This window comes from Falco peregrinus, chromosome 10 (assembly GCF_023634155.1).
Source record: "Falco peregrinus isolate bFalPer1 chromosome 10, bFalPer1.pri, whole genome shotgun sequence".
NCBI classification, from domain to species: domain Eukaryota; kingdom Metazoa; phylum Chordata; class Aves; order Falconiformes; family Falconidae; genus Falco; species Falco peregrinus.
In genome coordinates, this window is record NC_073730.1 from 21,775,409 (window position 1) to 21,803,359 (window position 27,951).

The window sequence follows — 27,951 nt, forward strand, 5'->3', positions numbered from 1 at the left end:
TAAAATTACTGGCATAGTCTTTATTTTAAAGAGATCTCTGCAAGACAGTTAAAGACATTAACCTCAGAAGAAAAGTAACTACACAGTAGATACAGAAAAAACTTTTCTAATACCTATTATTTTATATGCTTATGCAAATATAAAAATCTAAAAAACTATGACACCTTCCCAGGTGAGGTCCCACATTCTTGTTTAATTTCATTTTCAATTATCTGAGATTTATTAGTAAAATACTATCAGTTATAAACTATGTTTATGTATGATATAATTGGAAATCCTTAACGCCTAAAATTATTTTAATCTATTATTTCAGGCTTTAGGCATACATTTTCAATCAAACTGTGATTGCGACTTTACAATAGTATCTTCCAGGTCTGAACACCTTCAATGTTTCTCCTATGTTGCCATGTAAAAAAAAACCCCAACCAACCAACCAACCAAAAAGAAAAACCCAAAAAAGCAGACAAGAGGGGAACTCCATAGGACCTCAGCAAATCATTTAGCATATGCAAAGATCAATTAAGCACTTAGTCATACACTAGTCTCCAGTGCCAGATCACAAATATTATTCAAATACATGACCAGTAGTCAAAATTAACATTTGTTTCTTTCTATGCAGTTCCTACTGCAATAATATGGCATCTGAATAAAGCAGCAGCTTCCTGGTTTAAGTGTTTCTGCTGTACTTACTCATTTCAGTAATACCCATGACTCAAATGAAAGCAAGTATTTTTCATTCAAAGAGTTCTCATGTTTCTGAGGAATATGTTTTTTCCTGAACTCAGGTTCTTGAGAAAAAGGGTAGCTTCTTCCCAGCTCTGTCTACAAAGAAGACTATGTCCCGGCCAAACTGTAAGAAAGGTTTTCTACAGCTCTTTGTGTACACACATGAATACATAAAGGACAATAGAAGACCAGGGAACTGCAATGGGTAGCTAGGTAGTTTTTCAACAAGTTTATAAACCTTTCTGAAGAAGAGATAAAATAATCCAAACTCTTGGTTACATATGTCTAACACTCTTCAGACTATTGATATCAAAGTGTACGTACAATAAAAAATATCTAAATTTCATAAAATCTGTATAAATATATCTCCTTGACACACTCCTCACAGTGATTTCTATATGTAAATTAAATGTTTGTTTTAAATATGCAGTTGTCAGAACTTTGGGTTTACCTTCATCTTCATATTTCTATTAGAAACCTTCCTTTGCAAAAAAAAAAAAGTCTAGATAAGAATACTTATACAGAGCACCCTAGATTCCTATCAATAAAAGTATTAAAATTCTGATGTACGCATTTGAAAATCATTTTGTATTTTTTAACTGCACAATCCTCATTCCAGTCGTCCTTGCTTAGCATCACCTATTGCTCCCCATACATCAAAGACAAATTCATCTGGAAATGCAAAGTCTCCAAGAGTTTCATCCAATGCCACTGCAAATTCATCTGGATTTTTCTTGTCTCTCCCAGCTTCCACCATTGTTGCAGCTAAAAAGCAACAAAACAAAATAATGTAATTATCATGAAAGTGACAGCTAACGTATATGGTCAAGATAGTTTTTGAAGGTCTGCTTTCCAAACCAGGTAAGGTCAGTTTAGGGACATGTAAAGCTTACCTACTGAATTTAGGATTCAATAGGAATTATGTACTTAAATCCCCACACAGCAGTTACATTCTGCTCTGATAAACAGGAGAACTCCCTTGGAGTGCTTGTTATATATTCTTCTGTTTGTTTGGCAGAGGTTTAATTTTTGATTCAATGAACCTTCATTTTAAATTATTAAATTAATTATTAATTTAATAATGTAATTGCATTATTAGTTTAATTATTAAATTAACTATAAATTGCTAAATTATATTCTGAATTCCTTACTGAAGGCACAGGAAGCATGGGTCTAAAAACAAGGTTAAGCACAACTCTTCTGCAGTAACAGGACCCCTGCCAGTTCACCACCAACTTCACTGAGTTTGCTATGAGCTTACTGATCTAAACCAGAAGATCAAAATGCAAACCTGAATGCTTTTTTCCTCTAAACAAAAAGAAAAGATCTCAGCAAGTCAGAGTTTAAAGAGGCCAAGTTGTTCACAGAAAACCATAAGGCATAGGGTTTGAACATGGAAAACGACATCCAGCCTCCATCACAGGTACATGCAACCACGCTAGTGTGGGTTTGCTAGCAACAACCTGGTTTAGGAGTTCAAATGTTGAGTATGACCTGCATTTAAAAAGGAATAATGATAAATAGGCCTAGAGAAAGCACTCAAATACCTTATTTTAGGAAGATTTCAAATACTAGGGTCAACTACTGTGTTGTATAAAACACAGAGAAAATTAAAATCTGATTTGTTAGGTATTGGACACAGTAGGTTTGCAACTGCCTGAAAGAAGTTGTCCTCTCAAGAAACTGCCATATGACCTCAAACAGATTTGCTTAATTTTTCAGCTTAATTATATTTAATTTTAATTAACTTTAGTGCATTTTTTTAACACCAAACACACCTCCAGGCAGTAAACAGACAGAGGAATTTATTGTGAGCCACATTATTCTTCTGCTTGGATCTACATTTTTTTCCATACCACCCGAACTACACAAGTAACTAATTTCAGTGCATGGGTTTGCTTTGGTTACTATTAACTCCAGCTCTGAAAAGCAAATCTTTAATTTACAGCACCCTCAAGGCTGGGAAAGGTTGCGTTTATGCCACTAGGAAGTGATGAAGAAGACAAAAGTTATTTCTGGAAGTGTCAGCCACGTGGTTCAAACTGTGCAAGAGCAAGGGAAAGGCCTTGCTGTGCACAACAAACTGGAGCCACCAAAGACTAGGAACGTCTTGGTACTCAGGAGAGTTGAAGCAGAGAGCTCTGATACAAAAGAGGTAGACTATGCTATCTTATACATCCATGCTGTCCAGCGTTTTCTTATTTAACACCCAAGTATCAGAATTTATCAAGTTTTAGACTTTAGTTTGGAAACGGCTACACTGGGGTTGCTGCTCAGTCCTTAGCTGCCGTGCATATCCCTCACCTTCAGCCACTGCACAGTTTTGCAGATTCTAACAAATTCCAAGTCTATTCCAAACACTGGATGTTGGCAACCCATGGATTATTGGAGCAAATGAAAACTGTGAGGGCTCAAACCTGTCTCGGCCATGGCACCTGCACCTCCCTGAAGGATGAGAAGTGTCAGCACAGGAGTTGCTCCCAGTTAAGCCAGGCCAGCAGAACTACTGGCACCAGGCTATCATGGTTTGAGGGATGCACAAGATTCTGTAAAACAGACTCAGCACAAACAGCACTGCTGAATGCAGTTTATTTTCTGCATTGTATCTCTGCTCCACAGCCTCTGTTCATAATCACAAGAAATGGTACTGTACAATAGATGAAGCCCTCAAAGTCTCCTTCATTTCGCTATCACTTTACACACCTGCCTTAAACTGCAAGATGTCTTCCATCTTTTGTTACACTTTTGATATATTTTCTTGATGATCATATCAAATTCAAGCATCACACTGAAGGACTTGATTGCTTTTAGCCTTTTCTCAGAGGGATAGCTGAGTGGGAAACATGTGCCCGAGAAAGGGAAGGAAGCTCCGAAGCCACGGAAGACCAGCTTCGCTGGGACAGTGCTGCCCACGACATGGCAAAATCTCTCTGATAAAAAGGAAAATAAAATTCCCCTGCTTTGAAGTTTTATTAAATGTATTTAATATTACTTTGTTGACCTGAAACTTGGCTCAAGTTTATTGACAGTTATGAACTCTGGCAAACAGTGTTTGCTGTTACGCAAACTTGTAACAAGCTGTGAGCAAACTTGAGCCATATTCCACACTGCAGACGTCAGCAACAGTACTTCTGAAGAAATTTGACGTTTTGGTTTTAACTGTGTTCAGACATGAGGCTCTGAACAGGATCGCAGTGTGCCAAACTACACAAAGCAGTCCAAGGAAAAATGATGTAAATTTTGACAAACAAACTGCTGCGATCGAGAGAGACAGTTCAAGTGTAACCCAGCTTCCCGGGCACCACTGGGGGGTTCTCCAGAACTCTCAAGACCGGCTTCCCTGCCAGAAGAACCCTACCCCTGATGCTTTTGTGTCCCCTGGGAAGTTCCTGGGACACTGACTCAGAGGAGTCTGGATGGGAAATAGGCATTAAACAGGGGACCTTTCTTTGTTCCTGACAAGCAGAAGACAAATATTTGCCTGATCAACACCACTCTATATCCCCTCACACTGTGGCATAAGAAGGTGCTTACAGAGGAGCAACCCTGGAGGTAACGAGGTAAAGGGTGTAATTTAAGCCACCGATTTCTGGATATGAGCCAGGATATGAAGTTATTCTGTATGGACACTGGGAAGGGGCTGGAGGGAGAAGAGTTGTGCAAGGTGAGACAAGAGCAAACATGTCTAGACATAGTTAAGATATTTTTTAAAATTTGCTATCAGAGCAAGGATCTACGCAAGTGTTCCAGCAGAAAGAGTGGGAATACCAGGAATTTAGCCAGTTTTAAGACAAATTGGTCAAGATACATGGAAGAGCCATATGACACAGCAGGGATAAAAAACAAAACAACACATCACTATAGCACAGTCCAGCCGCCCTAGTTGAAACCTCAGAATTACACAGCAATGAACTCTGTCATTAACAGAAAATGTTACTACACATGCCATTTTCTTTAAAGATTGGGCCTCCCAAATTTTGAAACAGAACCCTAAAAATAATTATAGATTTACCAAATTTGAAAACAAAATCCACTAAACTTAGATAATCAAGACAATTTGCAACCCAGTCAAGCAGGACTCAGCACATCACCACCGTGCTCAAGCAGCAGCCTCAGATAAAAGTGTTTTCATCCGCATTGAGCAACTGCAGTCAGCGCTGCCAGGGTGCACTTCACGTGTACACTGCATTTGCTAAAGCACATTCCCCTTCCCATTCACCTGGTGTAAGGAAACGGGCTCCCGGGGGAGCTGGCGGGGTGCCCAGGGCCGGGGCAGGGCTTTCGGCAGCTGCCTGCTGCCCCCTGGCGCCGGCCGGGCTGTACTGCCGCACCGCCGCGCCCCGCGCCACCCGGCGCTCACGCCGATGCGGTGCCCCCGCGGCACAGGGCCCGGCAGAGCGCAGCCCTGCTCCCCGGGTCTCACCCCTACAGACACCCCGCAGGCCTCCTCTGTCGCCCCCCGCACGTATCCTCATCCCCCAGGCAGCCTGTGCCCGCAGCGCTGGGATGGCATCCCCTGGGCAGCACAGCTGGGCGAAACACACGCGGTGACAAAAGGACACCTGCCACGCGTAATTCCCGAGGCAAATCAAAACCTACAGATCGCCAAGGCATCCAGCAGATACCTGCCAGCTTAAAGCAAACTTTTCTCCGAGGGCGACAGCTCCGTGCCGAATCACCTCCACTCCCCCTCCCTTTCCCCCACTGCTTCTTGTAACTGCTGCACAGTGAGTGATCACAGGAATTTTATTCCAATAAAATACTTCTCCACATTCCAGATAGCCCTGTTTTCAGATTATCATTTTTTTTTAATCTCACTTCAGGCAATGCTCATACCTGAGGGATTTTTACATAAAATGTGAAAAGTTCAGCAAATTTAAGAGTGATGAAAGGAATTAGAATTCTTCTCAACTTTAACAGAGAAGCTCGATATCAGGCTTCCCAGAACACTAACAAAGACGTATGCTGGCTTCTTAAACACAGTCCCTTTAAAATAACGTCAAAAGATCTTTCACAAAACTCTTATTTTCCCTTTTGACAGACACAAGCCGCACAAGCCATGAAAGCTACAATCTGCCTGCCATTACCTACCTTACATAGTGGTTTTGCTACCTATACCCTATCCTGTAATTTCTAAAAAAAAACTTTTTCAGAAGACTTAACAGAAGCTTCAGTATTTACTTAGCTGTAATGCTATCAGAAGCTTTGCCTTCATCAAAAGGTAACAAATATTATTATTCTGGCCTGATAATTTAAGACAGCTAAAATTCACTTTCAGCTTCCTTACGACATGACAGAAAATGAAGTGTGTTGTTGCAGTTTCCAGCATTTAACATTACTTGGTTACAGTTTCATGTTGAACATCGTCAGATCTGGCACTCAACGAACCATTAGAAATTATTATTATTATTAAGAAACCTTACTCAGTACTAGCTCTTCTTGAAGTGGAGAAGTTTTCTTGTTTAACCAGACTTGCCACCTTTCCCTTTTTCACAGAGGTCCCATTATTGTTTCAGAGTAAATAAACGGTACAGTCATAAACAATATACGCCAGCATGTATACAATAAAATCCTTGGGGAAAGGAAGACTGGTAACAAAAGGAGCAGAAAACAACAGATTCAAGGAGAATATCACTTTAGTCTAAGCATTTCAAGATAAAAACATCTATCCAATATTGCTGGGTTGGATTTGTGAGCCAAGAGAAGAGGCTTGGGTGACAAAAAGTTTAAACCTGTTAGGACATTTTGACTAGGCAGTGAGTTTGAAAAATAAAGTGTGGAGAAGTAGATTTGAAATTCTTCTAAAAAGAGATGGAGAATATGCAAAAAGATATCATGTCTGACATTATCATAGGGAACAACAAAAAGGAAATAATGAAGTGTAAAAATAGAACAAAATAGGACAAAATATCAGCAGATGAAGAGCTAGCCAAAAGATGCTGAAAGACAAAATTTGGACAGGAAGACCTTTTAGCCATCATTTATCCATTGGTAGCATTCTGGGGTTGGATCCCATAGATCCAAGCTTCCCCCACCCAGAATCTTTGGGAACAAATACAGTAAATAACAATTTAAGCCTCACTGATTTAAAAAAATAAATGTCACCAGTATTTTTCATTACTACTGCTTCCTGACTCCCTCCTATTAATCAGCTGTGCAAGTTCCTTTACCAGAAGGCACTGACAGGATTTAAAATAACTTGAATTATCTCTCAATTGTGCATTTACCTTTTAAAGAAGGCTGAAGTCAAGCCTTGGCCTAATTTCTAATGTACCCATAAAATGGCTGAGGAATACATTTCCAGAGCCAAGTGTCCCTTCTGCAGATTAAGTGCAGCTTTCAGTAAAATAAAGAGGTGAAAAGGTAAAAGTGCATTCAAAAGGCAGGTATGTAAATCTCAAGAGCATTTAGATCTCTGAAAATAACTAACTGTGCCAAAGAAAAGAAGGTACATGTACACATTTTCATTAAATTATTTCCAAGCATTTTGCTCCAACTTAGGGATTTGTGTGCAGATTTAGTCAGCCATTCTTGAAACTGTCAAGATACTTAACTATGCAAAAATTAAGGGCTTTATCTCATCTTTAATTCTGTCTGTAATTTTATATTCTTTCCTTTCTTTCTAACTTTTGGCTTAAAACTGGGGCACTGTTTTAGAATTCAATCACACCATGCAAGTGTCACTTGAATGGAGATGAAAGAGCAGTATTAACTGACATCCAAAGCTTCTGACAAACAGAACTGCACGGGAGTGAGCAATGATTGAGATCTTAATCACTTGTCGGTTGTCACATTGTGATGACTTGCATTTTCAACTAATCTGGCTTGAGTAATGAGTGAAATTTCTAGCTGAGTGGTGATTGGCATTCTCTGAATGAATCCTTTCCTCATATTTCATTTTCATGGGTGACTGATCACATCCAGTATATGAAAAACTGACATGTGTTAATTGAACAGATTTGTGACAGGTGATTAGCTCTCCTTTCCTAAAGAGTCCTAGAGCTGTTTAATTGTTTAAAAAGGATAAAACTTTTTTTTTTTCTTTTGTCATCACCATTGGCCCTTGACTTCAAGATCTGAACTTTAGGAAATGGTTTCAAAGGTGTAAACTAAAGCTACATGAACCCTGTAGTATCCTGTTCCTGACAGTTTCTCTTTCTCTGCCTTTTTAGGAGGAAGAGAATGAAGAGGTGAAGAGCAAAACAACAACCCAGTTGGGAAGAAAAGAGTATCTGAAGACAAAGAACACTTCCTTTTTTGAGAGTTCTTTTAAGACATTCTTTGACACTTTCCAAACTACATACTGAAGAAAGATGAAGGACATTAGATCAAGAAATTAATGGGAAAACCACCAGGTGCTTGGCTATCAGCTCAGCCATACGTGCTGAAAGCAGAACTCCTCAGTCTACTGCACAAGAGCCATCCCGTTACAGTACGGAGAGCCCACAGGGAACACCACTTCCCACAGGAACTTGCTTCCCTGTCCCAGAGCAGAGCATAGCACACCTCCAAATCCCAAGAAACCATGCTCTAGCCTAGGACCTCAGGGTTGCGGGCTATGGACACCAAAACCAGAGCACCTACAGCCACCTAATTCCTGTAAGGCCAGGTGCCTGAGGACCTCGGAGGTAACCTGCAAGGACAGGAGCCCACAGGGGCCCGGCTTGAGCTGGGACTGCAACAGCTGCAGGACAAAAGCAGCTCCCAGAGAGGTGGCTGGCACAAGGCTAGGAGCTTTGGAGCTTGAGCCAGAGACAGACAGCAGCAGGGGCTGCAGGAGAGCAACAGAACATGGGATCTTCCCTAACCTAAAGAGAGGGTCAGCACCACACAGGGCTCCCAGGAGCATATTACAGGGCAGGGGCATCATATATTGGCGTTGTTGGGAAGGGAATTTTTGAGAATTTTTAGTTTTCTGGGAACTGGGAAGTTTAGGTATTAGCTACAAAACAGAATTCACAAGTTCCGTTCTCTCTTCTATGCCAGGAAGCCCACCTCTACCTTAGGCTGGGGGACAAATAATACTTTACCTACAATTTTTCCTGTGAGAAAACTAGTAGAAGCTGCCAGTCAGACGCTTGCTGGTAGGAGCAGCCAACAAAGGACTTCTGGGTATTGGGATAATCTCCTGTTGTTCTCATTCCTTTGTGCTAACTGCTGCCTGTCCAACCCTCCTCCTCTACCCTTAGCTTCATGCCAGACCTATTTTCTCTTCTGCTTTGCCTCTTCCACTTCTCTCTCATAAAAGCTTTCTTTTCAAGATTGCTTTCTATTTAGCTTATCCTTTCCTAATTCTTGGCTGATTTTTTTTTAGCTACTACCATAACAATAAATACCTTCCTTTTTGTTTCGGTATTAGCAGATCCACAAGACTGTATGAGGACTAGGCCAGTCACAGCCAGCTACACAGCGGCACTTCTTGCTCAGCTACACTGCAGCTTCTTCCCATACAAACAGAAGCTCCTATTTAGTTGTCAGATTAACAGAGAAGTTTGGTGCAGTTTTAAGGAACTTTTGTAACTAGGATTGAATGGTTTCTTTCATTATTTATTTATAATTCAATTATAAATTGATTATTGTGATAGCTAGTAAATATCCTGGGAAATTTCCCATGCTCTTCAGAACCCAGGTCTTAGAGGATTCATTAAATTTGTGCAATTACCTTGTCAGATTCCTTTGCTAAATAGTTGCCCTTTCACTGATGAAGGTCTCACATTCAAACTTTAGTGATCAACTTGGATGTGTCTAAGCCAAGAGGCAAAAGAGCAAAAAACCAAATAGACGTGCTTATCCTTAATGACTCTTAAATGTGGTACACACAAGCTCCACTAGAAAACATATGCCAGAAAGAATACAGTGATGACAGTTAATGGCAAACTACTAAATAATTCATGCAATATTGTACAGATAACATGCAGGAAGAATAGAGGATTAATTAATTACATCAAAAGAATCTCTTAGCACAAGCCTTATATCAGACACACACATTTGCAGAAATACAGGCAAGTTTTTGAGACTGCATGTTGGACAAATTTTGCTTTACTTACATCCAGAGACTAAAGTACTTACATTTTAGACTACAGAAAATGAGAAATTATTTAATCTTGTAGTAATGTATGTGTTAAAAACTCACCTAATTCAATATCTCTTATCCCCATGTACGTTTCAAGAAGCTCATCCACTTTTTTAATTGCTTTTTCTTCAACTTCAGTTGGCTTTGTTGAAAAAGGGAGAAAAAAAGCAGAATTACAACTATATCCACACACATTTCAAAATAACGAGCAATTTGCCACTGATTGTCCTTACTCCTTTCTGGACCACCTGGACTTACAAACCTACAAGTAAAACACATTATGCCACACTGTCTCCCTTATCACAAACCTGAGCCTATCTCCTAACATCAAGCTACACAGCTCACATCCAAACTGAACAGGTGCTTTACATCTCCTGATGGCAGATCTCCATCAAATCCTCATCAGCTTTAGAGGAAACCAGTATAAATAACATTACTTTTTCCAAACCTTAATCCGGGTTTTAGACACATTCATGTCAATGTATGTTATTAGCCTCTCCTCACAACAACCCTTACACCAGTCAGTGCACTTTGCAGGGTGAGAAACAAACCCAGCTCTTCAACTATCCTCCCCTTCTTTTTTCTCCTTCCCTCTTTTCAACACTTCATGGTCTAATCTACCTTAAAGTCATCCATGTAACCCATGACATCTAAACATAGGCTCTCTCCTTCCAGATTCCTCAGCCCCATCCTATCCCTGCTAGCCTTCAACTTTAACGTAAGCATTTCTCCATACAGAAGGCAGTCATCGTCATAAGTCCTGCAAACTTTGTAACATCCACATTTTTCCTTCCTACTTTACATTATCAGCTTTGGGGAAGAATAAATCAGCTGCTAGATGATTAAACTATTGACGGGCCCTAAAATAACCATACCATTTCCTCCACAGTAGCAGGGCCTTTGGTTCTCAGCCGAAGTGTTTCTCTCCCTCTGGAGATTTTAGCCTCTGGCAGACTTCCAGCTTTGGACCTTGGTTCCAGCTTTTCTGAAAACAAAACAAGCAACAACAAGAACTACATGGGTAATGGTTTTTAACTAAAAAAGGGTAGATTTGGATTAGGTATTAGGAAGAAATTCTTTACTGTGAGAATGGTGAGGCACTAACTAGCACAGTTGCCCAGAGAAGCTGTGGCTGCCCCATCCCTGGCAGTGCTCAAGGCCAGGCTGGATGGGGCTTGGAACAACCTGGTGTGGTGGAAGGTGTCCCTGCCCAGGGCAGGGGGCTTGGAACTACATGATCTTTAAGGTCCCTTCCAACCCAAACTATTCTATAAAAAATCTTACAAAAAGAAAAAAGTACCAAACAAAAGTAAGTATATAGTAGGTTAGAATACGACATATCTGCTGTAGTTATTACATTACTTTCACTTTTTATTCTAATCAAGATCTGAACATATGTAAAATTTTAATTATAAATTAACTGTATTCTAAGCATAGTTTCACTGACAATTTCTTGTCTTCAGACTTTGATAATCTGCTTGACTGCGCCGAAGCTAGGACTTCCATTGACCGATACATCTATGCAGGCCTACTGCACTCAACTTCATATATGCACATTGTATAATCTTAGTTCCCTATTCCACAGAAAAGTAAAAGTATTTATTACTAATATTAGATAATGGATGAAGTCACCAGTAAAATGCTGATTTACCCCCATCTTTAGAGGCAGGCTGTGTAGCAGCTTTAGCATTGCAACATTTCCATCTTTCACTGATGCAATGGTACAAACACTACAGCTGAACAACTCATGATGAGCCACACTGCGCTAACAATTTGATTGCTAGCAGTCACATAGGTGAAATGCCCACAAGAAGATCTTCAGGAGTTTATCTGCATGTAAGATCCCCTCTCAGTCTTCTCTTCTGCAGGCTAAACAGGCCCAGCTCTCTCAGCCTTTCCTCAGAAGGGAGATGCTGCAGTCCTCTAGTCATCTTCATAGCCCTCCACTGGACCCTCTTCAGTAGTTCCCTGTTTCTCTCAAACTGGGGAGCCCAGAACTGGGCACAGAAGAAGGGCAGACCAGAAGGGGAGGACAGCCTCCCTCGACCTGCTGGCCACGCTCCTCCTGATGCACCCCAGGGTCCCACTGGCTGCCTTGGCCACCAGGACACACTGCTGGCCCATGGGCAACTTGCTGTCCACCAGCACTCCCAGGGCCTTCTCTGCAGAGCTTCCCCCCAGCAGGTCAGCCCCAGCATGTACTGGTGCGTGGGGCTGTTCCTCCCTGGTGCAGGACCTTACACTTGCCTTTGTTGAACCTCATGAGGTTCCTCTCCGCCCAGCTCTCCAGCCTGTCCAGGTCTTGCTGAAGGGCAGCACAGCCTCTGGTGTATCAGCCACTCCTCCCAGTTTGGTATTGTCAGCAATCCTGCTGAGGGTACTCTCTGTGCCTTCATCCAGGTCATTGATGGAAAAGCTGAGCAGGACCGGACCCAGCACTGACCCCTGGGAACACCGCTCGCTGCAGGCCTGTGGCGAGACTGCGCCATTGATCACAGCCCTCTGAGCTCTGCCATCCAGCCAGTTCTCAATCCACATCACTGCCCGCTCATCTAACCCACGCTGTCTGAGCTTGCCCATGAGGATGTTGTGTGAGACAGTGTCAAAAGCCTCTCTAAAATCAAGGTAGACAACATCCACTGCTCTCCCCTCATCTACCCAGGCAGTTGTTCCATCACAGATGGCTATCAGTTGGTCAGGCATGATTTCCTCTTGATGAATCCATGTTGACTACTCCTGATAACCTTCTTTTCCTCCACATGCTTAGAGCTGTCCTCCAGGATGAGCTGTTCCATCACCTTTCCAGGGATGGAGGTGAGGCAGAGTGGCCTCTAGTTTCCTGGGTGGAGAATGGCTTAGCAATAACATCTACCAGCTCCCTCAGCACTCGGGCGTGCATCCCATCAGGGCCCATGGATTTGTGGATATCAGGTTTGCTTAAGTGATCTCTAATGTGATCCTCCTTGACCAGGGGAAAGCTGTCCTTTCTCCAGACTTCCTCTCTTGCCTCTGGGGTCTGGGAAACCTGAGGGGTGGCCTTGGCAGTGAAGACTGAAGTACAGAATGCATACAGTAACTCCACCTTCTCCGTGTCCTTCATCACCAGGGCAGCCACCTCATTCAGGAGCAGGCCCACACTTTCCCTAGTCATCTTTTTTCCTGCTGATGTACTTGAAGCCCTTTTTGTTGTCCTTGACATCCCCCACCAATTTAAATCCAAACAGACTTTAGCCTTCCCCATCGCCTCCCTGCATGTTCTGACCACATTCCTATATTCCTCCTATATTCCTGTCCCTTTTCCCACAACCTGTAAACATCCTTCTTCTGAGTTTTGCCAGAAGCTTCTTGCTCATCCATGCAGCTCTCCTGCCCCATTTGCTTGACTGCTTACTCATAGGGATGCACCTGTCTTGAGCTTGGAGGAAGTGATGCTTGAATGTCAGCCAGCTCTCTTGGAGCCTGCTACCTTCTAGAGCCCAAATCCATGGGATTCCTCCAAGTAGGTCCCTGAAGAGGCCAAAGTTAGCTCTCCTGAAGTCCAGGGTTGCAATCCTATTTACTGCTTATTTCTGCTAGACTTGTTTCAAAAATTCATTCCTGACAAAACATACAACTTTTTCTGGTTCTGTCACCATTAGCACCTTGAATCTCCTGATTTGGCCTAACCTTTATTTGCAATACTTCAGACCAAATCTCCCTGGCCATCACATAAACTATTTTTCATATTCACATAATTTAAATGTAGAGTTTGTGTTATGCTGCCTTTACTTTGTTTCTATTTTTTCACCAGTTCACAGAGGGCCAGCTTGTGACTTGTAAGGACCAATCTTAATAAGACAAGTCTTCAATTCTGTGCTACAAGCCTTGCCTAGAGTAGCTGAAGCAGCCTGTATGCACATGGCAGAAAGAGATCCAACCAGCAAATTATCCTTATTTCACATTCAGCTGAGAGGAAATAAAATAAAAGTTAGTAATTGCACACAGTCTTGTCTCTTATTTCTATATCCTTACAAATTTGTGTTGAAACCAACAGGAATTCAGCACCTACTTGTCCAGCAGGATCTAGATCTTGTTTGTCATTTCCTCTGGGGCTACTCTCAGCATGCTGCAGCTTAAACACTACCTTGAATAAAACCGTGTTTGAAGCCCAACTGTACCGAAGGCTAGAGGTGGGACCTTCTAACCTATTAGGCACTGCAACTTGTGAATTAATTTATGTAGGTTAAAAAATAATGTGCATCTTCCAAAAATCTGTCCAAAAAGCTCTGATTGCCTCTTAATTCAGTGTCAGATAAAAGGTATTGCTGTGGAATTAGCAGGTTCCGTTCTCCACATCACAGGCAGACTAAAAGGTATCTTAAATCACCTGACTAAAGTAATTACTATTAAACAATGGCTGAAGTCAATCAAATGCTGATTTACCCTGGTCTTTACAAACAATGTAATGCATTTTGCACTGAATACAAATTACAGACCCATATTAAACAGGTATTGCAGTATTACCAATAGCAATACTATACATATGTAATACTACTTTAGTGTAATGTATAACATACACATTTACTTAACTGGAGTATCAACTTATATCCAAATGCCTTCGAGATTAACTCATAATCTTCATTCTTCACAGAAGCACCAAAAGCAAAAAGAAATCTTCACATTTCTCTCATTTTCAATTTCTGCTGCTATTCTGACACCAAGTGTCAAGATTGGTGTATGACAGCAGTTGTAAACTACTAACAGGTAAAAAAAGATTTGAAAAATAAAAATTTCAAACTTCTGCTGCTGTGATGAAGATGGTGATTTTGAACTTGCTGTCAGTGCGGGTATGCACAAGGAAGGACTCATATACACTTAAAATTTAGCAGTATTTTGAAGTTTTTATTACAGAAAAATGCTACATAGTTAGGAAGGCAGGGATATAAAGAAATCAAGAATAAAACTCAGTCTCTGTTTTGACTCTCTGAACTAAACCTACTTTTTTGTTGTTGTTTACCACATTGATAAAATTAATATGCATAAGGATTAGCAGTAGGTATGCATTCCTCTTATATAAGTATCACTTTGTCAGAGCATGCAAGCGGTAGGTAGAGACAGAGCTTTGCCATACTGCTTTCTTCCATTTCTGAGTACCTGCTGTATGATTAGAAATCCACAAAAAAGTTGAGGAGAGGGAAAGCAGGCAGGCATGCAGCAAAAGAGGTGCTCTAGGGAATCCCAGACAGTGTTTTCTGCAGCATCCTTCTGCATTAGAGAGTGCAGTCCCCAGTAAAGGGTACAGAAATAGAAAAATCTCACACACAGGTGAACAGGGATTACGTATCAATACAGAAAGAGGAGAGGTTCGAGGATCAGCATGTTAGTGAAGTGATCCATGCTTTAAAACTATCTATGAAACAATTCCTCTGCTTCTTTTGCATCATCATGTAGTGGCAAAAGAATTGAGCAACAGACTTAGGCTGAGCCAAGATGACTGCTAGAGAAAGCAAGATGGAAGAAAATCCATTAAATTTCCCCACTTCAAAGAAAAAAACAAAGGTACTTTCTTGCAGCAGTTCTATTACCTTGGGTGGACACCTGGCTGCAACCTGAAAAAAAAACCTTACAATGCAAGGCTGAATTTCAATATCTACTGAACAAGGTGGACAGTCAGGTCACTCACCAAATGCTTTCATGGGCTCTATCAACTGCAGCTTAAACATCTGACCTTTCTCCAGATCTTTTAGCATTTTGGCAACTTCATAATGCCGACAATCTGACACATTTTTTCCATTTATAGTTTCTATGTGATCTCCCACGCAGATAGTTTTCATTTGGTCCATAAGGCTACCTTCTTTGATTCGCTGTTGATTAAAAGAAAAGAGAGAGAGGGAGACAGAATTAGAAACACTTCTTTAAAAGGTGAAGAGGTGACACCACAGAGTTTCAAGAATGACAGTTAACAACATTAATGCTACTGAGCTTATTATACCAGCATCATGCTTTGTCTGCAAGATTTTCGTAAAACATACTTTGGAAACCATTATTTTTCAAATAAAGTGTTTTAATAAGCATTTAATATAAAATCAACCGAAGAAAAAAAAGAATGCAATCACACTTTAGAAATTAAGGCTTCTGAATAGGCTAATGTTTCTGTGCCTTAAAACTGAACCTAAACATGTCAGTAATGTTACTGTTTAATTGAGTTTTGGGGGTTTATTTTGATAGCTAGACAAGCATAGGAACAGAATTTTTCTCAAGTATGGTCTAGGGCCATTAAAAAAAAAAGTGTGTGATACACTAAAAAAATAACTAATATAAAGGGCTAGTCTTATATAAGACCTATTTATGGTGATAAAACTTCTACCATTTTCCTCATCAAGCTATATAGCTGCATATTAAAGTATTTCCTCTGAAATAACAATAAAGAATAAGAAATTCCTCTAAATGTCATCTCATGGAATACAAATGCAAATGGTCTAAAGGTCATAAAATGTAACAGAAATTAGTATTTATAGTTTCTGCGAAGTGGAATGTAAAAAGCAAGGAAATAAAAATCTTTAAAAGACCTCTATGTTTTAGCAAGTCAATTAAAGGACACAACATTTCAGTGATTCTGTTTATTGTTGTTATATGCTGTCATATTTGTTTATCATGCACCTAAGTCATGCAAGCCATTATACTATGGCTATTTAATAGAAAAACTATGACATAGTAGAGTATCTTGTATTTTGTAGAGATACTAGTTTAATTCTAATAGTTTCCTACTTTTTAATAAAGATTGATGTTCAGACTAACTTTGAGTGAGATACCAGTGAGGCAAGGGAGATAAACATATTTCCACCTACTACCATGACACCTAGCCTAGCTGTATAACTATCTCAGAAACCTGCTTCTAGTTTCTGTGCGCATGTCTGAGCCCACATATGTGCCTCCATCTGAGAGAGTCAGTGGGAAGTGTGATAGTGCTCAGTGTCCTATAACATACTGCAATAATTTTTAGCTTCAGGCTGAGTTTAACTCTTTCTAGCACCTTTTTCTTTAACCTAGACTAAAACCAAAAAGAAACCTCATGGTGAATGAAGGGGGGGGGGGGGGGGGGCGGGGAGGGGAGGGTATCATAAACACACCAGAAACCAGGTCCCAAATGCACTTCTGTTACCAGGGACCAGGATTCAAAAGCATGCTTACCAGACTTCAATTAACATTTAGTCTATGTGTTGAATTAATTTTCTCCTTCACTGGGATCCTAACACCAAAACTGTTTAAGCAATATTCACTGGCTATGTTACTTGTGTCACACCAAACTTCTTTTTTTCATATGACTCAGTTTTTATCATCATTCCAAATTAACTGACCAGAGACAGTCAAACTACATTGTCACAGTGATCAAGATGCAATTGATGTGCCTGTATTTCAAGTGCTCTACAGTCCCTTTAGAACCTAGGATCTTGTATTTCCTATGCAATGCCTAAAATTAATTGCATCACCCATTTTATAATGTCTCCTTATGCACCAGTCAGTCATGCTTCAAGTTCTACTGTTATTCTTTGAATGGTGAATTTAATTCCATAATGTATCTTCTCAGCTGGCTATGTACCCAGAAAACAAATTCGTTACAGCAGAATGACACAAAGTTTTGTTCTTAGTAAGGCAAAACAACATTAGCTTTCATAGAAAAAGAACCCGCAGTTCAGAACATCAGGTTTAAAAACTGGCCAGGCTGTATATCAAACTTAGAAACTGCCCTGTAATTCAAAATACAATAAAATTACAACAGCCCATAACAGCCCATACAATAAAATTACAACAAAATTTTCAACAACCCACAGATAGGTAAATTTAATATTAAATTATAATTAATAATAGAACATAGTAACAATTTCTCAAGGAAAGGAAATATAAAACCAAAACGGAATCTATCAAACTTTAAAGTCTCCACGTATCTTCCTAGACAACCAAGTATAAAAAAGATACAGCTTTTACTTTTGCATATGTATTTTCTATGCTGTTTTCAAAACTCCATCAGCTAAGTATGCAAGAGCTACAAAGCAAGGTCCTAGAAACTCCTTTAAATTGATGCATCCCCACCATTTTCAGAATAATGCTGATTATTAGACTAGTACAAGGACAATGATGTATTCGTTCAGACAAGTTTTATACAATTACATTTTGTGATTTTGGAAATTACAGCTTGTCTTGCTAATGTGGTGAGGGTTTTCCAACCTGCCCCAATTATGCAGTAGTCTACGTGATGGCTGTTCTCTCTCTCTGTATTACCAACCAAGCACAGAGAGAGTAACGCTCTGTACAGTGCTGCACACGTGAACTTTAATCACTGAAGCACTGCTTTCAATGCCTTCTTTTAAAATGCCACATAAGCAGCAGTGTGACAATGTCACAGGCTGCATGGATGCTGCCACTAGAAAGAAATTCAGAGTTCTGTGTCTATAAACACAAAACCAAGGCTATGACTTTACCAAAATGCTTACTGAAACCTCTGCCTCATCTCGACTTTCTCAAGTGCGATCTCAATCACGTTTTTCCACAACAAAGACAAGCAAAGCTGTTTCTAAACCACATCTTATTTTATATCCATGGTAGCTAAGGAATGAATAAAGAATACAGCCTCTCTATACAAGAAGCTCTGTTTGCAATAGCAATGAGGATAGCGACTGGGAAAGCAGTAATTGAACATAATTGCCAATGCCTCACTAATAATGGATAATTGGAGTAGATTAGAGCAAAGCATCTAAAAAAAGGCAGAAAATGTGTTTAAGGTTCCTAATACGTAGTCTAGCAAGAAGGACAGCATCATTTCCTCAGCCTCTACTTGTCTCAAAACACAGTATTCTGGAGGTCAAATAGAAGATGAGGAGGAAAGCAGTTATGATTAATATATTGTACATGTTACTGCCCATAGTTGCTACTCAAGTTAATTGTGGTTAATTGTGTTAATCCATATCCTTAGCACCTCTTAATTCACCCTATCTATCTTCTACAGCAACAATATTGGAAAGCTGAAAAATCACTGCACTTGCACCTATTCTTATACAGCACAAAGGTTTCTGCCCTGTGAACAGTCATGAAGACTGAAAGAACATGATCTCATCATCACATGAGTGACTCAAGTTCTATAAGCACCTAATCAATGACATCAGAAATTCACTTGAAAAAATGCAGGGGGCAGATATAAGCAGTATCTAACACCTACCACCTCAGGGTAGGTCAGAAAATACAATGTTCACATTGTAAAGCTGATAGGCATTACAGAAGCAATGAATCTATGAACTACTTTTGAATGACATGCAGTACAGAAATAGCTGAACTAATTTTGAATGAGGTATCTAAAGAAAAGCAACTGTATTTTTTACTTACCATATATATAAGATAATAAAATATTGTATAGTTCTAAAGGATCATTAAACCAATAATTAACCTGTTATAGTAACAGAAGCTTCTACAGAACAAAGTATTTCACTGGTAATTAAATTTACCTTTATAAATGCACAGCCAGTTCCATTGTCTGTAATGGTCAGCCCAAGCACGTCATCAGTTTTAATAACTTCTACTTCTTTTCGTTGTCCTTTTACATGGGCAAATATGAAATCTTCGAGGCCAATTTGTGCACCTAAGAGTTTGTCCATATCAGCTTTGTGAGTGTTCAAAGTGCAAAACATGATCTGTGCAGGAGGAAAGCAAACTCATTAAGTTTAACAGTGTATTAGGTTTGGTGAACTTCATAGGACGACAAAAGGAGAGCATAGTTCTGGCCTCTCTGACAGATCCATAGGTGAAATGATGATAACTCTCCTTCTCCAGCTGCCCCGGGAGAGGTGACAGTCTCTATCCACGCACATAACATGAAGCATCAACAGCTCAAACTCTGCAGATAAGAGCTGACAGAGAGCAAGGGAGAGAGACACATCTGTGTGAGCAGCCTCTCACGGCCTGCCTCAGCACACCAACTCTGACACAGGCATCCTGAGCTAGAACAGCTTGTTCCAGAGGTTAAAGCAAGCAAACTGAAGAGGCACCACCGCCTTTTGTTTCATCGTGCACCCACCTCAAATTCCACAGGATTCAAACATCACTAGAGACTGCTTCAAAACATAACTGCTTGAAAGCGGTTTTGGGCCCGGGGCGGGGGAAGAGTTTATCAAAACAGAAGCATCATGAGACAGCATGAAATGTTTTACATTGCTCCACGTGTTCCCCCACTAGCTCAGAGCACACTGCCTCCGATGGGTTTGCTTAGTTTCCCAGCCCCCCTCCAGCACGAGCAGGGGTCATCTCTGTTCCAGCTTAGTAGAAGCAAGGCTTAAGAGAAAGGCCAAATTAATTCAGCCTTTCTGAGGGATTTCCCTTCAGCACTGGGTATTAGGCACTCCTTTTTCTCCCTACATTTTTGCTAGTGGTGCTCTAACAGGGAGGTTTATCGTCCCGGCCATAGGCAGGACCAGCTGCACTGCCCGGGGACAGAGACGATGCTTTTGCCCACCATGGTGCTGCACAGGTGAATGTGGTTGGTCCAGGCAGGCTTTGGCCTTTCTGTTCTTTGAGTATAGGCTGTATTGAACAGCCTAGCCAAAAGAGAAAAAAAATAAACCCAACACTCCCCCTCACACCTGGAGTAACCACACCAGCCCGACTCCTGGCCAAGCTGCCGCTGGAGGGGAGCGAGGGCTGAGGCAGGCCCCGCACCGCCTCCCGGGCAGCAGCCAAGACAGACAAAGTCAAAGCTCCATGAGAAACTTGGAGAATCCCTAAAATCTACTTCACTGAGGCAAAGAGCACCCCTAAAGACCATCTTTCATTTGCAGCTGGAAGCAGGGAAGGAGGAGGCTTGCCACCCCATGTTGCCCTCCAGCACAGGTGGCAAAGCACCACGCTGGGGCTCTGCTGCCAGCAGCACGCCCGGGGCTCTGACAGGGCAAGGACAGAAGCAGATACTTTTCTACCCCCTGACTACACCTGCTGGGTATTATTTTCCTTCAGAGCACACCTCAGACCCCCTCACAGCCCACTGCCCACACCAGCTCCCAACTGGGTAGGGGAAAAAGCAGTGCCAACAAGTACCCCAGGAGCCAGCCCAGCCTCCAAGAGAAGCAGCAGCAGGATCCTGCTGTGCCCTTCAGCCTTGCCGTGGTGGCAGCCCCTGGGAGGCAGCGGGCCGGCCAGCTGCCCCACAGCCCAGGCACAGACCCCTGCCCGCGGCCCGCCGAACCCTCCGGTGCTTCACCACGGCTGGAGGGTCTCCTGCCTTCGCCACACTTCCCAGAGCGACAGGGTTTTCTGCAGCAGAACCTTTCAAACACCTTTTCTTTCCTTCTGGCATCACTGGATGACAGCAGAAAAACTGAAACGAAAGGAACCAACCTCCTCATATCTATTCCAGGTCAAATGAGGGGTGAATACTTTTCCTAACGTATTTCACAGAGGGCATTTAAGTTTCTGAAGCTATCTAGAACTTAAGATTCTTTAACTATGGGAGTTTTGGTTTTAAAAAACCTGAAAGTTTAGTAGCAGGATGGCATTTCTTGATGAGGGAGTCTTGTTTAGTTGGGTTTTTTAAAAAACAAACAAACAAACAGAAAACTAAACAGCCCTACTGCAAAGGCCAATTGCTTATCTCCTATAATCCATCAAACACCCACTGCAATCTAACACCCACTTCAACAATGAGAGTCGTAACAGCACACCCTTAACAGACATCAGTTTTATTCTCTCAGGTAATGCAAAGGTTTTCAGTTAACCAATACTCAAGCTGTAACACCACCTAGAGAAATTCAGCTGGTTTTAAGTAGAAAATTAGATTTTATTACACGAATGATCAACATCTCTAATCATCAACATTTTTTTAACCAAAATGGTTTAATCCAAACAGACTACATACAGTTCACGCACACATTTTCACTCTCTCAGGCTAGTAACTTAGCCAGTTTACAACTGCAGCTCAGTTCTTGTTCCCACAATGAACGACAAGCACTATGTCTTTACATTTTAGACATTAGCATCCTTCATCTGACCTTGTCAAACAGACAATCATCTAGTGACTACTGTCACACCTTTGAATAGATAAAATTGGCAACAGAACAGAAATGTGATATTTAGAAACTCGATCTAGAGCTTCCCTTTTTAGACCTTCGTCTGGATGGCATTCCTACTACAGCCTATAAGTCTGTAGAATTTTCTGTGAGTCAGTTCTGTGCTAACCACAAGGCTGAGAGCATCAGCCAGTCAAAAATAAAACTTAAATCATTCTTTATCCTCTTTAGTGAACAACTGCTTTTTCTCAGAACAGTTATATGCAGACTAATGTACTAAAGATGTATCTACTCAGGATAATATACCATTACACCATCTATCAGGTACAGTACAGCTCTATTGTACATGACTGAAACCTAAGAATTCAAAAATTATATTTTTTTGTAGATTTTATGTAAATTTAATATAGGTACCTCACAACGACTTATATACTTGAAAAACAGCTACTCTAGTCCACCTTCCACTCACTCAGAGTTCGGTATATCTTTGATAGAAATTTTCTTACTCAGAAATCAAGCAAGAAAAAAATTAAATGTGCAATTTTCATTGTTGTCTTTTCTCTCTCTTCTTACCCTCAACCTTCATATGCATTTGATCTTTAACTCAGCATACCATTGTTGCGACACTTCATGCCAACTTTAGCAAGATATTATAAATCATAACTGTTACATCAGTCACGAAGTATCTAGGATACCTCCCTTCACTGAGAGATTTATCTTGTGCGGCACACATAACAAGGAAATTCCATTCAGCTGGCAGGGACTGGGGGCTTATGCATAACCTTATAAAATAGATGTTTTCAGATAAGATTACTAAGAGATTATTCCCTGCCTCAGTATTTTCAAGAGAGACTACATTAGCTAATAAAAACAGAGTTACACGGGGTGTTCTATAAAGAAAACTGTATGAGCTAAGATAAAAAGGGTTACACTATGTGTTATATAAAGTATACTGCAATACTACATTGCATAACCTATATACTAATTACATTCTCAACTTCCATATTAAGCCTACACCTTGAGAAGAACTCAAAAATAAAGTTGACTGATAGATGACATATTCAGAAGCTATTAAAAGTGCTTTTAAAATCAGTAGATCTCAGATAACTTTACAGAGGAGATCATAATCATTTTCTCTCTCTAAGAGGTAGGGAAACGAGAGTTCTACTTCTGAGCAAGACATAACACCCACTGACGTATTTCCCTATATATGTACTGATCATTACACCAGGAAATCATCAACACATTTTCTAGGTACCTCCCTTTATTCTCCCTGGGGAAAATGTCGTAGCCTTGACTAGCTGCAGCAACAGGAAGAGTAATCATGTCCTCCAAGTTCTAGTAGAGCTTTTGATACTCTATCAGGTATGCAAGTTTGCCTCCCCAAATACATTCAAAGTACTATAAAATAAGCATTCAGTTTTGGGTTTTGTTTTGTTTTTTAACCCAGAGCACACAAGAACTACAGTGTAAGTTCTTCCATACAGTTTAAAAGTATTTGGTCATTAACACAGCAAACATCACACCTAGGGGAACAGCAAGCAAACAATTGTTGCCATAGGGTTGGAAGGAGGTGGTTTGTTGGGAGTGTTGACTTTTTTCATTTGAAGTCTTCAATCTGTAGGCAAGATTGTGAACAATTTGTGTCAGCAGATAAGCATATAATCTTAAGACTTCGAACAATTTGGTGAAGGTGATAAGGATTTCACAAGCTGACCCTTTTCTCTAACCTCCTAAAATATGCTTCCGATTTTTTCTTGTTATAAGGTCACTTTTACTCAGAAGCCTAAGTTTCAGCAGTGGCTTATTTTTCAGTATTCTTTCATAAAAGTCCAAACTGAACAGGCTTACATCAAATATGTCTACGAAAGCCTAATGTGGCACAGCCTCACAGTATACTTAACTGTTTAGCAGAGGCAAGGCCCACGGAACAACAGCCCAGGCAAGCTCAGCAGCTGAATTCTTATTTACTGAAGAGATGGAGGGAGCTGCATTTTACCTGGCCTTGGTGCTATCAGTAAGGTCTCCCTTTTCCTGTATTCCCCTTAATGAAGTTAAATTCCTTTTGCTGTGAAAGAAACCCCAACCTCCATGGGCTTTTTGCAGACACACCCTCTGAGCACGCAACTTACCTCACCAGCCCCACCATACTTCACCTTCTAAATCAAATAAAATAATCAAAAGTGCAAATTATGAGTACACAAACCAAAAGTCCATATAGCTTCTGTTGTTTACTGTTCCATTCTCATCTGATCAAGAAATAGCCCTGCTACAGTCGGACTTTAATATCCACATTCCCAGTGCCCGATTAGCTACTTTGAATACTTTAAAGCCCTACCATGTGCTCTCACAGGAGCACACCACCACCAAATGCTTTAACAGACTCACATTGTCCTTTGGTCAGTGCTCATTTATTCATCATATAGGCTGTACATAGCACTTTCACCCTTATGAGGAACCTAACATTCCCTGCTACATCTCCCAACAGTCACAGAGGAATCGCAAACGTAAATGGCCAAGACCATACAGAAACACTTTTTCCAACTTCATCCTCTATAGAAAAAAATGGGGCAGATATTTGTATTATTTATCCAACTAGAAACATACACATAACTGTGGATGGGTTGTTGTTAAGTATTGCATATATTTATATGGGGTTTTAGTTCTGTTGAAACCCTGTTGAAAAAATCAAGTTAAAAGTCAAGAACAATGCAATCTACCTCAAAAAGCAAGTACTTGTACTAATAATATAGGCAACCCATTGCTAGAAGCCATCTTCACTCCTCTTCCCTGTGGAAAGAACATCCTAGAACAGGAAAACAAGAAATGCTGGTCATGGTAAAAGTCAGAGAGGTAGGCAGAAATGCAGGCTGGAAGTCAGGTTCAAAAGGGATAACTGAGATACATATTCACTGAGGAAGATGGATGAAGAATAGAAGACCTAGCTACAGAAGGATGAGTACAGGAAAAGCCTCAGAAAGCTGCTGTTACAGCTCACTCCTTTGTAGATGCCCGGCAAACATCATAGGAGTGAAGGAGTGTCCCCTTTGAAGCTATACCTGTCTTGTTGTGTCCCAGTCCTACCCCTACTCATGATCCAGGTCTGTACAGAAGTTTTTGTCAGTGTCTGCCCAACAAATACTGTGTTTTATACAAGCTTCTCTTTATCACTATTAGCAGTAAATCACAGATCCTGGTCAGGATTCTCCAGCAGAAGCTAAACTCAGCTGGTCCTGCAAGATACCATACAAAAAGGAAATGAGGTGCTGGAACCATGAGGAGTCAAAAGGAGAAGTGACAGATCACAAGTACAGCTCATCCTGAACTCCACTAAAACACCCCAGTAGGAACTTACCCAGCAATCCATACCCTTGCCTACGCTGCAGTAAACTCACATATCATACTAAACACATTCACTACTGCAACAGTTATCCAAACGCTCGCTACACTGAGCTCTTCCCCTCACCCCCCCCCCATTTTCCACCCCAGTCACTACGGTGCAGAGATCTCTGTGGTGATAGCACCTGTTTCCGAAGGCATTCAGGTATCACGCTGCCTGTAGGCTTCAGCATCGCTGGGTCACGCAGAAACTTTCCTAGACAGATAACAGCCACAAATGGCATCTGAGCACCTCAGTGTCTTTCAGTTTGATGAGGTGCAGGTTCCGGCATTATTCTTTACACCAGACTGTCTGTCCAACAGCAGCTTTAATTAACAGAAAATACCATTTAAATTGTCCAGTCTTTCCTTACTTCCAGCAAGCTCACCAGTTCTTAATAAATTCACATTCATGGCACCCCTTGCTATTCTCTGATCCATCCTTTTTTATCTTGTGCATCTAAAATTTTGTTAAGAGTCTCTCATCTTGGTTCTTCACTTTGCTATACCACTTTTACACCAGGAAATATTTCTGATCACTACTTTCATTTCATACAACTTAGTTTCTTAAAGCAAATGGAATTTCTTGAGCAAAAGATTCTAAGTTCAGTGCCTCCAGCATTTTTACCAATAATGTCCGTTAAACAAAAAAATGGCCTCAAAACTAAATATGAATGGCATAGTAGAGAGAGAAAAGAAGCAGCTCATCTAGTGTAGCACAAGGCTGGCAATAGATGGCCATGAAACATGCAGTGCTTCCTCCAAAACCTTTGGGGGTGTCAGGTTATACAACTAGCAGGAGAAATGGGGGAGCACCATTCATTCAAAATTGCATTTCCCGATGAACGCTGTTCTTTCCCAAGTCAGTAGAGCCAAAAGATCAGTAACAAAAGTTCAACAGTGAAAGGAAGAAAACTAAAATAGAGAATCATCCGGCAATTACGGGAACTTGAGAGTAAAAGATACAACTGGAGACGGAACAGAACAAAAGGGGAACAGCAGCTCAGCACGGAAAGAAAACAGAGAAGCAGAAGGTCAGAAAGTAGCTGGAAAGGTCTAGGACATAGGTGCACTGGCTGGCAACGGCACTGGTACTTAATTACTTAATGCAACAGTGACTGGTTAAACTGTACTCACTGCTCCTGCCACTCTTCTTTTACAATTTACTGTGTGAAACGCTGCTAGGTCAGGCCACAGCAGACTCTCGGAACAAAGTCTGTAGTAGCCTCTGCTGCTTTAAAAGAGCCAGCTACAAATAAGAAAATAAGTCAAGCCGCATGGCTACGGGCAAGCACAGCGACATGGGCAGGCACAGCGACATGTCGGTGCTTCTCGGTGTCAACTTGCCACTCAGAGGTTAAGGTTCACAGAACCAGTAGGAAGAACTCGATATGGCCGCTACCTTTTAACCAGGGGAAAACAATGCATTTACAAACACAAACGAATCATTATCCAAACAAACGTTTCAGACTTGGCTCAGAAGAAAAGATCAAAGAGGCAGCACAGTTTAAAAAAAAAAATATCCTGTTAACAGATTTATATAACCTAACTTAAAAGAGTAGGCCTTTTAAAAGTAATCAGCTAGCAAAGCGGAAAACTTCCGAAACACCACACGTTCAGTTGGAGGTTTTTAAGATGCAGTCAAGATTTAAAGCATTTACATGTGCCATCCCCTTCATTCTGGGTATTTACCCTCACGGACACACTTATTTATTTATTTATGGACCCATTTAATAGGTTATTTATTTATGGAGCCTTTTATTTATGGACCCATTTATTTGTTTATTTATTTAACCGGAACGAATCGCTACAGTCAGTAATCCCTGCACTGGAAATGTACCAGGGGCCGGCCCCAACGCCCAGAGCCGCGCTGAGCGGTGGCCGGCACCAGGTCACCGGGCCCTGGGGACATTCCGCGCCAGGGCACCGGCGTCCTCCCGTGCAGCACTTCAACGCGGCCCCGCCGCGCCGCTCCCCGCACGGCGCCCCCCGCACGGCAGGCGGCACCTCTCGCCCCGAAAGGCGGGAACCCCCGCGGCCCGGCCCGGCCCTACCTCGGCGGGGTCGATGCGGAAGGCGGCGCCGATCTTGGCGTAGAGCTCGCGGGCGCTGCCGAAGCCCTCCACGCGGCCCGTGGGGCTGCCGTGCGCCAGCTGCGTGTGGAACTGCAGCCGCGCCGGGGCCGCCGCCGCGGGGACCGGGACCGGGACCGGGGCCGCCGCCTCGCTCTCCACCAGCTTGTGGGTCTCCTTGGGCCTCTCCTTCTTCTTGCTCCTCAGCCCCAGCGGCATCTTCCGCGCCTGCAACGGGCTCCTGCCGCCGCCGCCCGCCCGCGCTGGACTCTGCCCCCGGCGCCGCCCCGGCCCCGCTCGGCCATGCCGCCAGGTGAGGCCCGAGCCCGCCGGCCGCCCCGCCCCGCCCCGGCTGCGCCGAGCCCCGGCCGCCCGCCCCGCAGCCTCCCCGAGCCTGCGGGAGGCGCTGGGTGCGGGAGGGCCCGGCTGCGCCGCGCCGCCCCCCGGGCCGCTCCCTCCTCCGCTGCCCCGGGAGGGGACCGGCGCTCTGCCCCGCCGTGCCCACAGCCCCGCAGCCTGGGCCGCCGCGGGGCCGGGCACCGAGGCCCCCTGCCGCTGCCCGCCGTAGCAGCCGTAACTCAAGCAAGGGAGCGCGGAGCCGGGCCAGGAGCTACTCACAGCCACCGGTAACCCCTCCCGCCCTCGGGTCCGGGCCGGCAGCGTCCGGGGGCTCCTC

General features: G+C 42.1%; 1 protein-coding gene across 1 annotated transcript; it reads right to left on the bottom strand.

Annotated features, from left to right (window-relative positions):
• Nucleotides 1–27,613, bottom strand: GIPC2 (GIPC PDZ domain containing family member 2). The gene is made up of 6 exons (XM_055815528.1): nucleotides 27,258–27,613; nucleotides 19,276–19,461; nucleotides 15,462–15,642; nucleotides 10,675–10,784; nucleotides 9,860–9,941; nucleotides 1–1,491 (listed from the first exon to the last, which is right to left on the bottom strand). The coding sequence occupies exons 1-6, from the start codon at nucleotides 27,492–27,494 to the stop codon at nucleotides 1,337–1,339; spliced, it is 951 nt and encodes a 316-aa protein (XP_055671503.1). The 5' UTR covers nucleotides 27,495–27,613; the 3' UTR covers nucleotides 1–1,336.
• Between the last annotated feature and the right edge of the window lie 338 nt (nucleotides 27,614–27,951).

Bases quoted from the DNA above. Each gene is read 5' to 3' on its own strand.
- GIPC2 (XM_055815528.1), bottom strand. From the start codon at position 27,494: ATGCCGCTGGGGCTGAGGAGCAAGAAGAAGGAGAGGCCCAAGGAGACC. The intron at 10,785-15,461 runs GTGAGTGACCTG...TTTTGTTTTCAG, and splicing joins AGAGCCCATGAAAGCATTTG to AAAAGCTGGAACCAAGGTCC. The intron at 9,942-10,674 runs GTATGGTTATTT...TTTTCAACAAAG, and splicing joins CTGCTACTGTGGAGGAAATG to CCAACTGAAGTTGAAGAAAA.